Below are 11,778 nucleotides of genomic sequence, written 5' to 3' on the forward strand. Positions count from 1 at the left end.
CTTTGGGATCTACGGCTAGCCGGTGGGACATTAGGTCAGGGTCTATTCCAGGCATGTCGGCCGGTGTGAATGCGAACAGGTCTCTGTTTTGTTTCAGGAGTTGGGAGAGATCCTCTTTAAGGTCATATGGGAGGTTCCTGTTGTTGAAGGTGTACTCGTCTTTGGTTTGCCCTACTTGTAGTTTTTCCATGTCGCCCTCTGGTTCTGGCCTAGGCTGGATGTCTTGTCAGGTATCCAGGTCGGCTAAGAATATGCCGGCCTCATCGTGAGACTTCTTCCGTAGAGCTAGGCTGGTGTTGTCGTATTCTGCTGCAACTTCCCGGTCTCCATGGATGGTACCGATGGAGCCGTCTTCCGTTGTGAACTTCATAAGGAGGTATTTGGTAAAGATGACGGCGGAGAAGTCGTTGATTGTTTTTCTTCCGAGGATGACGTTGTAGGCGGCGGAGTCTTTGAGGACCACGAATTTGGATAGAATTGTCTTCCTTTGGTTTCCCGTCCCTATGGTGAGGGGGAGGCCGATGGAATCGTCCGGTTTGAGGAAGTTGTCTCCGAGTCCCGTGACACCGTTGCGGTGTGTTTGAAGATTGTCGTTGCAGAGCCCGAGCTTGTCGAAGGCTCCTCTAAAGAGGATGTTGGAGTCTGGGCCGGTGTCCACCAGTATCCTTCGTACTAGTCCTGTTCCGATTCTTGCCGAGATGACGAAAGGGGAGTCTTCGGCCGAGGTGCCGTGCTGGCAGTCCTCGGGTAGGAATGTTACCATGTTGTCGGCAGTGGTGGTTGGAGTTTGGTTTCGGACTGCCAGGACTTTGAGGTCCTTTTTTAGTGTTGATTTTGACTTGCCCGATACGTCTTTGCCTGTCATGATGTTTACTATTATAGTTGGGTCGGCCTCTGGGCTTTCCTTAGAGGGTTGTCTTTGCGTTCTTGGGTCGCGTCCTTCTCTTTCTGGCGACCTGTCTCTTTCTGTGCGTTTTGGTTCTCTAATGATCTTGGCGAACTCGGGGAGCTTGCCGTCTCTTATGGCTTGTTCGAGGGCATCTTTTAGGTCGAAACAGTCTTGTGTCCTGTGTCCGTAACCTTGGTGGTAGTCGCAGTATAGGATTTTGTTGCCGCCTGTTCTTTTTTTGAGTTGTCTGGCTTTTGAGATGATACATCAGTCTGCTATTTGGTGATATATCTATGTAATTGGGGCTGTCAGGGGTATGTAGTTAGAGAATTTGCCGGTTCTAGATAGTCGGTTTGTGTTTGTTGGCTTGGGATGGTCCCTCTGATTTTCTCTAGGTGGTGGGTTATGCCGGGGCGCCGGGTTGCCGTGTTGGGTGTTGTTGTGTTGCCGTTTGTTGGCAGCGACGACCTGACTAACTTCCTCGTCATTTATGTAATCTCTGGCGACGTTCTGGATCTCGTGCATGGTCCATACTGGTTTGGTAGTAAGGTGCTTGCAGAAGTCTTCGTTCATGAGCCCGTTGGTTAGGCAGAGGCTTGCGATGGAATCCGTGAGTCTGTCGACCGTTAAGCATTCGTCGTTGAAGCGGTCGAGGTATTTCCTTGTGGATTCTTCTTGTTTCTGCATGACCCCTAGTAGGCTGATGGGGTGTTTGGCTTTAGTGATTCTGGTCGTGAACTGGGTCATGAACTTTCGCGTTATGTCGTGGAAACTGGCTATGGATCCGTTTGGGAGGGCATTGAACCATTTGATTGCCGGTCTAACTAAGGTTACTGGGAAGGCCCTGCATCGGACCGCGTCGGCTGCTCCTTCTAAGTTCATCCTGGCCTCGAAGGCCATTAGATGTTCCTGGGGATCTTTGGTTCCGTCGTACTTCATGTCGGTGGGTTTGTCGAAACCTTTAGGGAGTTTTGCTCTTAAAATCCTTTCTGTGAAAGGTGTGTCTAGGGGTGTTCAAAACCGATCCGGACCGAACTAAACCGATGGACCGAACCGAAAAAACCGAAAACCGAAATAACCAAAAACCGAAAAAACCGAAAAAAGTGATGTTTTGCTGTTTTTTGCGGTTCGGTTCGGTTAGGGTTTTGGTGGCAAGAACCGAAAACCGAACCGAACCGAACCGGTTCTTTCCAAAACCCTAAAAATTAAAACTGCCCCACCCCCCCCAAACGCGTTACCCTACCTACTTACCTTACCTTACCTTACTGCTGCCGTGCTGCGCGAGTCCCTCCCCCCATGGAAACCTAACCCCGCCCAAACCCTAGATCGGAGCCACCACATCTCGCCGACTCACCCAGACGGCCAGACCCCTCCACGGAGCCAGCCTGAGCCACCCACCTCCTTGATACTCGAAGGCCGAAGCCTTCCTCTTCCTCCAAATCTCACCTCCTTCACTCCTTGATACTGGAAGTCGAAGCCAGCCTGAGCCACCCACTCACCACCTCCGACTTCGCCGTCTCCACCCAGAAAGCCTCCACCCAGCAGCGTTTCTGGGTTCTGTAGGGTCACCTCACCACCTCCGACCTCGCCTCCTCCATCCAGAAAGTCTCCCACCCAGCCACCGATTCGAGTGCATATGGAGCCCGAGCCATCTATTCAGGTAAACTTTACTGATGCATTGTTGCCTACTTGCCTTGTTGGTATTGCTGCTTGCTGGTTATTGTTCAATTTATTCAGGTTAGGGTTATTGTTGGCTTGTTGCCTCGGATCCCATGTTTTGAATCTCGACAATAGATTCTTTCAAAATTTTGTACTTTAGTTTAATCATCATTTTTTGTACGTTAGGATCTAGGAGTTCAATTTTAATATAAAGATTGATAGAATTGAATAGATTTAACCTGAAAAATGATGTTAGGGATCTAGTTCAATTTTAATATAATCCTTAACATAATTTAACCTGAAAAATAGTTTATAAGTAATGTTTACCATTTCATGTATGTTTCATATTTTTTTTTATTTTATGTAAAATTTTAGTTTTAACCACTTTCTTCCTCACATGAATACAGAAACGGACAAAACAATGGGAAAATAGTAAATAGTTTGCCTTTTGCTTCAGATATAGGTGAATGATTGGAGTTGTGTTTTTTTTTTCAATTTATTTGTAGGATCAAAGTTTTGAATTTGGCTTCTAAAATAGAGGCTTTCAGTTTCTGATAGGGATCTCCAACTCCAACGTGTTATCTTAGGTCACAAATTATGTAATATTAATGGGACCCTTTCAGTAACAAGTTCTTCAAAATTACCAACAAACCAAAACAAAAATCTCAAATTAATGAAATTATGTTTCACTGCAATACGCAATTATAGTTTTCAATTGCCAAGTCAGAGTGTTCAATTTGTTGGTATAATGGTATTGCTGTTTAGTGTTTAATTTGCCAAGTTCAATTTGTTCATTGCTTGTTCAGATTATCAAGTTTTGTTCTGTTTGGTTTATTGCTGGTTCATTACTTGTTTATTGCTGGTGATTGCTTGTTTATTGCTGGTTTTGTTCATTGCTTGTTCAGATTATCAATTTTTGTTCTGTTTTGTTTATTGCTTGTTTATTGCTGGTTAATGGTTATTGCTTGTTTATGTAGTTTGACGTCAGTTCAAGTGAGAATATGGGCGACACTGGATTGCCTCCAGTTCCTATTCCGAATGAATCAACAAGCATCAGATCTCCGACTGCTTTGCCTCCTGTGCCTGCTCCTCATCGAAACACAAGGAAGCTTGCTAGTAGAGGCCGAGGGAAAAGGCAGGCTGTTGAAGAAGCTCCCGTTGATAACTCTGCTGAAACTGAGACCGACGAAGGTAAGAGAAAACCTTCTAGACCTAGGTCTTGGACATGGGATCACTTTACTAAAGATGAAACTAGTAATCCACAGTATCCTAGAGCTAAATGTAATTGGTGTGGGGCTAGTTATGCATGTGATACACATAAAAATGGCACTAGTAACATGAAAAATCACTTGTTGTCGCAATGCAAAAAATTTCCGAAGGAGGCATTAGATCCTACCCAAAAGATTCTTTGTTTTCAAGATGTGGTAAAAGATGATAGGAAAGGGATAGGTAGTTCACTTTCTGCTGTGTCATTTGATGTTGATCGTTGTAGACAAGCGCTTGCTAGAATGATTATTGTGGATGAATTGCCTTTTTCGCATGTTGAGGGGGAGGGTTTTTGTTATTATACGAGTTGTTTGCAACCCAAGTTTCCAATTCCTGGAAGGCTCACAGTTGCTAGGGATTGTTGGAAGCTTTATTTGAATGAAAAAATTAAGTTGAAGTCTGTTTTCTCTCAACCAAATCAAAATGTTTGTTTGACAACTGATTGTTGGTCATCTGTGCAAAACTTAAACTATCTTTGCCTTACTGCTCATTACATTGATGCTAATTGGAAGTTGCAAAAAAGAATCTTGAATTTTTGTGCTATCAAGAATCACAAGGGAGAAACAATTGGTAGGAAGATTGAGAGATGTTTGTTGAGTTGGGGGATATCCCGGGTTTTTTCTATCACTGTTGATAATGCTAGTTCAAATGATGTTGCACTTTCTTACTTGAAAAATAGAATGGAGGATTGGGGGAGAGAGATTCTGAGTTTGCTATGATGGCTGGTGGGATTCCTAGGTCTGAGGATTGGGAGAATGAAAGGCATTTTGTCAAGTTTTTAAAAATATTTTATGAGGTTACTAACAAAGTTTCTGGTTCAACGTTTGTGACATCTTCTCAACACTTTAATGACTTTTGTAAAATATTGTCTACACTTAAGCATTGGATGGGAAGCTTAGATACGGTACTTTCAAGCATGGCTGAGAAAATGAAGTCCAAGTACGATAAGTATTGGGGAAATATTAAGAACACAAACATGATGATTTTCATTGCAGTTGTTCTTGATCCTAAGTATAAGCTTCAATTGATTAAGTGGAGTTTTGAAAAGTTGTATGAAAAAGAAGATGCTGAATTTTTAACTTCAAAGGTGAAGGAGACGCTTTTCAAGGTGTTTGATAGCTACAGGTTGTTTGGTGGTAACTATCAAAGGTCTACTCGGCAAGATCCTCCTGAAATTAGCACACAAGAGCTTGAGACACATGAAACTTCTTTTGCTATGGAATTTGAGAAGGAAATGCAATTCAATGAGAGTGTTAACAAGAATGAGGTGGAGTTATATCTTATGGAGGCATTAGAGAAGAGTGGCGTGCAATTTGACATTCTAAATTGGTGGAAAGTGAATTCCACTAAATTTTCAATTCTTGGGGGGATTGCAAGAGACGTCTTAGCCATGCCAGTTTCCACAGTTGCTTCAGAATCGGCATTTAGTACTGGAGGAAGGGTGTTGAATAATTATAGGAGTTCTCTAACTCCGATGACAGCTGAAGCGTTAATTTGTACCCAAAATTGGCTTCGAAACTCTCCAAAACTTGTCCTTGAGGAACTTATCGAGGAATTGGAGAAGTTAGAATTAGGTATGGTTAAGTTTCTACTTATAATTTTCTTTATTTTAATCTAGTTTTTATTAATATATATTATCTGTTATGATTGTTTCTTGTTTTATATATTTTGTAGAAGTTGCACCCACTCGTGATCCCAATGAAGAAGATTCTGGTGTTGAGTCTGATTAAAGTACATCTTGTTAAGTTTTATGGTATGAATTGTTCTCCTTATATTATTATTATTATTATTATTGTTGTTGTTGTTGTTGTTGTTGTTGTTGTTGTTGTTGTTGTTGTTGTTGTTCTTATTATGTAACTGTTTTTTTTTTATTTCAGGTTGGTTTGCATTATGAAGTTTTAGCTATTTTGTTGGAGAAGACACCATAACTTTGCTATCAGTTTAATGACAATTTATTTTTATTTTTAGTTGTGTTGATTGTTGAGCTATTAAATTTCTTTAATTGTCGTATTTGAATTATATTGTCGTTATATTTCATTAGATCAAGACTTTGTTAGCTATTGTGTATTTTGGCTTGTTGATTTCAATCTTATGACATTGCATAATAGTATGGTAGAATTTTTTTTATTTGATTCAAAAAACCGAACAAACCGAACCAAACCAAACCGATTTTAATTGGTTTGGTTTGGTTCGGATGACCTTGAAAAAAAAACCAAACCAAATCGAACCGCAGCCTAATTAAACGATCGGATCGGGATGGCTTTTCCTTCAAAAACTGAACCAAACCGCACCGCGAACACCCCTAGCTGTAATAATGCTGTTTTGCTATTAGTTACTTAGTTGATTGACTTTTTTTCCTTTTATGAGATACCTAGACTTTGAAATTACTCTTTGGACATAGTTTATGAATTGTTATTCTTATTTTGTCAAATTAAGATACTATTGTTTTTTTGGGTGACAAATTAAGATACTATTGTAGTTGTATTGATTAATTTTATGTCTATTTTTGTATTAGTTATTCTTAAAATTTGAGACTTGATTATTATTCAAATATTAGTGAAGATGTATATTTCAAATTTTAATTTTAAGTTTTTGACTATTTTATATTTTTATTTAAATAATAATAGTTCAACCGGTTCAACTTGTAACTTATTAGTTGAACCATAAATCTAGTAGTCTGACCGATCATGGTTCTAAAAATCGGATCGGACAGTCAAATCAATTCAACTACGAACCGACAGCATTAACAGTCCGGTCAAATATGTAAAACTGGTGATAAAAAAACCGGTAAACCGACTAAAAATCGGCCGTCGGACTGTACCGGGAACCGGCCATCGGACCATATCGGACCCGGCCGGTTTACCAAAAACGGAAGCTCCTTCGTTCTTTCTCCCTTTCTCCCTTTATTTCCTTCAAATGAAGGAAATCACAGAAACTCAGCCAAAAAAACCCTAGCACTGTAAGGCTACACCACCGCCGCAAGGAGTGGCACACTGCCGCCGTCGGTCGCACTCAAAGTTCGCCGTCCGTCCGTCTATCTAGCTTCCCTCGTGCTCCAAGTCTTCAACCCCTGTTTGCTGTCACCGATCGCAGCTGCTTCCTCGAGCTCGGCGTCCGTCGTCTTTGTCTGTTCAGCCGCCGTTTGTTTGCCGTCGTCTTTGTTCGCGTTCTTCGCCGTTCTCGTTCGCTCGGCGTTCACCGTTCGCGTTCACTCGCCGTTCACCGTTTGAGTTCGCATTCGCGTTCGTCTGGAAGCCACGTTGCTCTGCTTCAAACTCTGCTACCAACCCGCGCGCTCCACCTTGCCGTAGAACTGCTCTCTTTTGTCGCCGTCGTGAGTCCCTAAACCCGCCACCAGACAATACACTCACACAACATCAATACTCTGCTTCAAACTCTGCAACTTCTGATTTCTATTACAATAAGTAACTATTTGATTTGGTAGTGGTTTGGATTTTTTTCATAGACTGAATTAAAGTATACAATAGTTATGTTCTCTCTCTATCCCATTGATATTAAGCTTTGAATTCTCTTATTTCGTTTTAATTTTACCGCACTCAACATGTTTGATGAAATGCTTTAACTATATTTCTGGTTGCTTTTATAATTTCTAGCTTTTAGAAACTTAGTAAATTGATTGCATGTGAAATTAGAATAATTGAATCTTAGTAATTACGAAATTTTAGCTGCACAAATAGCATCTTTGCAGAAAACATATTAGCATGATGTTTCCACTTGCATTAGTGTTCTTCTGGTAAATTTTAACTGTTATTGTGAACTTGTTAATTTGCTAATTGTTCTTGTGTTGTTCTTCTGTTATTTTAATTTTTTTTTTTGTTTTTGTTGTGATTTTCTATTCTTGAACTTGTTAAGTTGATAATTTGCTAAATTGTCGGGTTGCTGTTGTTTTAATTTGCTAAATTGTTAGGTTGCTGTGATTTAATTTGTTGGATTTTCTATTTAGGTCTTGTCCTTGTTTATTTGCTAAATTGTTGTTGTGTATTTATTGTTGTCTTTGAGATTATTGCTGGATATTGGTGATCATTGATTTATTATATGCTTCATGTTTTCATTGTTTTCTTCTTCTGAAAGAAAAAAATTCTGTTTTCATTGTTTTGTTGATTGTTTGTTTTGTTTCAGAAATCAATTTTTTGTGGTCAATGCTCAAACTCTGAATGCTGTTCTGCTGGTTTTGCTGTGTTTGTTTTGTTTCAGAAATCAATTTTATGTGATCAATGCTCAAACTCAGAATGTTGTTCTGCTGTTTTTGTTTTGTTTCAGAAATCAATTTTTTTGTGATCATTGCTCATACTCTGAATGTTGTTGTTCTGTTTTGTTTTAAGGCTGTGTTTGGAAGAGGTGATTGATTTCTGAGTGTTGTTTTTGTTTTAAGGTTGTGTGTTGTGTTCAATTTTCATTTTGTAGGAAATTCTGAATTTCTGAGGTATATAAGAATTAAGAAGGAAGACTATTTCAACGGTATTACTCTGTTGATTCTGGTCTGCTACAAGCTTGAACATAGAATTGAAGAGAGAAACCCTTTATTATTTCATCATTGGCCTATTTTTGGCATTGCATATCATTGTAGTTTGTTTATTCATAGAGCTAGTTGTTTATGATTCTCTTTTGAAGTAAAAAAGTGCAGTAGAAGAGTGTTTAGAACCAGTTGTTTTATTCATTGAATTTTTATAGAATCAGGTGTTTATTATAAAACGGTTTTTTTCGGTTGAACCTTAGTTGAACCGGTTGAACCAATAAACTAGTGAACCAGTAACTAGAGCGGTTTAATGACTATTCCGGTTTTCAGATCCTTGTGACTGGTTCGATTATCGAGTCGGTTCCGACAACTATAACATAGAGAGACTTTCCCAATTTCCCTTGAGGACGCCATCTTCCTCGTCCACTGTACCTTCTTCTCACATGCACATGCACAGTCACAGCCCCTCCACTTCATTCTGCCATCGAGCTTCAGCTCCGCTCCTCAAGATAACATATAATATCTCATTCTCATACATCAATATGCCACATGAAGCCTTGGTTTTCCCAACAAATCTTCATTCACACATTTTCTAAGGACCAACCCCTTAACATTTTCAAGCTCAACCGCATTCTTGCAGAATTCACACGCTCAAACCAATACACAGAATCATTCAAACTCTTCACCAAAATTCACTCATCACAATCCCTCAGACCAGACAATTACACACTCTCCACAGCAATAACTACCTCAGCAAACTCTCAAAATCTCACCTTTGGCAACCAACTTCACACCCATGCCATCCAAACAGGCCTTAAGTCCCATTCCCATGTTTCAAATTCCTTGCTTTCTCTGTATTCCAAGGTCCATGATCTTCATTCTGTTATGTGTGTCTTTGAAGAAATCCAATTTCCAGATGTGTATTCATGGACTACACTGTTATCTGCATGTACTAGGCTTGACCATGTTGATTATGCTCTTCAAGTGTTTGATCAAATGCCCAATAGGAACAATGTGGCAACTTGGAATGCCATCATTACTGGGTGCACAGATGATAATGGGCACGAAGATTTTGCTATCAGCTTGTTCAAAGATATGCACAGGATTGGTATTAGGCCTGATGGTTACACCTTTGCGAGCATGTTGAGTTTATGCAAAAGTGTGGAGCTTTTGGATTATGGAAGACTCGTGCATTCGGAAGTTGTCAAGAGTGGTTTCTTGGCTAGGACTTCTGTCGTCAATTCTCTTATCACCATGTATTTTAACTGTGAACGCGTTGCGGATGCCTATGAGGTGTTTGAGGAAGCAGGAGCTGCTTTGCGTGATCACATTACTTATAATTCAATGATTGATGGTCTTGTAAAGATGGAGAGAAATGAAGATGCATTCTCAACGTTCAAGGACATGCTACAGGCTTATCTTCGTCCGACTGAGCTTACATTTGTGAGTGTCATGAGCTCTTCTCTGCCTTTAGGATTTGGATGTCAAGCACAAGCATTAGCTATCAAAATGGGTTTTATTGATTTTACAGCTGTGAATAATGCAACAATGACCATGTATTCCGGCTTCAGGAATTTAAATGAAGTTGAGAATATTTTTGAGAGTATGAATGAAAGGGATCTTGTTTCATGGAACATAATGATTTCAAGCTATGCTCAAGACGACATTAGCAAAGCAGCAATCATGACCTATTTGAAAATGAGGAGAGCTACAATTGAACCAGATGAATTTACTTACGGAAGTGTGCTAGCTGCTGCAGACACTTCGCACACTGTGGAGATGATCCATTCCCTCTTGTTGAAAAATGGGCTTATGAAAGTTGAAGTTTTGAATGCACTTATTTCAGCATATAGCAGACATGGAAACATAAAATGTGCCTTTCTAATTTTCTCTGATCTTCCCTACAAAAATTTGATATCTTGGAACAGCATCATATCTGGATTAGCAATAAATGGATACCTTTTGCAAGGGTTCGAGCAGTTCTCGGCATTACTTGACACAAATCTCAAGCCAAATGTGTATACCCTCAGTCTTGGTTTGAGCATTTGTTCTAGCATTTCAGCCATGAGTCATGGGAAACAGATCCACTGTTACATACTACGCCATGGATTTTCTTCAGAAGTTTCTTTAGGCAATGCTTTGGTGACATTGTATGCCAAATGTGGATCCTTAGGCATGTCTTTGGGAGTTTTCAATGCAATGATTGAAAGAGATACGATCTCTTGGAACGCTCTCATATCTGCTTATGGGCAACATGGGCTAGGCGAAGAAGCTGTCTGCTGTTTTGAGTCAATGCAGACCTCACCCGGGATCAAACCGGATCATGCTACCTTCACTGCAGTTCTTTCAGCTTGCAGCCACGCAGGTTTGGTTGAAGAAGGTACCCATATGTTTTATACAATGGTGAAAATTTATGGGTTTTTGCCAAGTGTGGATCATTTTTCTTGCGTAGTTGATCTGTTGGGTCGCAGTGGATACCTTGATGAGGCAGAAAGAGTGATTGAAGGTGGTTACTTTGGAGCGCATTCTGATTTATGCTGGTCTTTGTTCAGTGCATGTGCCGCACATGGTAATCTAAGACTGGGAAGAAGAATTGCCAAACTTCTCCTGGAAAGAGATCATAACAATCCATCAGTCAGCGTGCTTTTGTCGAATATCTATGCTGCTGCAGGGCAGTGGGAAGAAGCAGCTCGTCTGAGGGATGTGATGAGAGCATTTGGGAACACAAAGCAACCTGGTTGCAGTTGGATCAGAGCCTAAGTAGTTAATCTTAGGTCTCGTAATGCATATGTATAGAAGCATGAACATGATAAAGAGTTCTTATACAGAGTTCAATTTTGAATAGACTTAAAGCCCAGAGAATGATGTGATACACAACATATTCAAGCAAAAAAAAAAAAAAATTCAAACTGTTTAAGATAGAAGTCAATATAACAGAATTCCATTAGGAGTCAAATTAATGAGTGCAATGCAATGAAATGAACATGTGTGTGGGTCACTAGCATTGCTAACACTTCTTGTTTGTTAACAATTTGATAAGATTATTATAACACTAAGATTAATCGTCAAATTTATGAGGATATATGCCATTATCTTAAATTCATGAAATTTTAAATAAAACAAAACTTCAGTAGATAAATAAGTTAACCATAGATTAGGAAGGTAGATGACTGTTACATTTACTCAGTTCTGTTGAATAGTTGGAGCTTAGGAAAATAAATCAACTATTTCACTTCAATGGCTGATTAAGGGTGGAAAAGAAAATGCATTGTCTTAACTGAGCATTGCATACAATTGGCAATAAGCACAATGAATTTTTCTTTACAAATTTGTGATTATTAATTGGTGTCTAATTGCGCGAAGATTTCAAATATGACTTGACTTGAAAAACTTAAAAAAAAAACTTGTCCCTTTGAATTAACCAAACCAAAAAACAGAAACCAACACATTTTGAATAAGAATTACAATTTTTCCTTTCCTTTATTTT

General features: G+C 39.5%; 1 protein-coding gene across 3 annotated transcripts; it reads left to right on the top strand.

The window, feature by feature from the left end:
- Positions 6,707–11,242, top strand: LOC107609397 (pentatricopeptide repeat-containing protein At3g49740). Of its 3 annotated transcripts, none has more exons than XM_016311355.2 (2): positions 6,707–7,148; positions 8,240–11,242. In XM_016311355.2, the coding sequence occupies exon 2, from the start codon at positions 8,841–8,843 to the stop codon at positions 11,049–11,051; it is 2,211 nt and encodes a 736-aa protein (XP_016166841.1). In that variant the 5' UTR covers positions 6,707–7,148; positions 8,240–8,840; the 3' UTR covers positions 11,052–11,242. The 3 variants fall into 3 exon arrangements, with proteins under 3 accessions (XP_016166841.1, XP_016166842.1, XP_020963218.1); XM_016311356.2 differs by having other exon boundaries at positions 8,622–11,242; XM_021107559.1 differs by having other exon boundaries at positions 6,707–7,145.

This window comes from Arachis ipaensis, chromosome B07, assembly GCF_000816755.2.
Source record: "Arachis ipaensis cultivar K30076 chromosome B07, Araip1.1, whole genome shotgun sequence".
Taxonomy (NCBI): domain Eukaryota; kingdom Viridiplantae; phylum Streptophyta; class Magnoliopsida; order Fabales; family Fabaceae; genus Arachis; species Arachis ipaensis.

Excerpts from the sequence above, each read along its gene's own strand:
- LOC107609397 (XM_016311355.2), top strand. The coding sequence starts at position 8,841 with ATGAAGCCTTGGTTTTCCCAACAAATCTTCATTCACACATTTTCTAAG.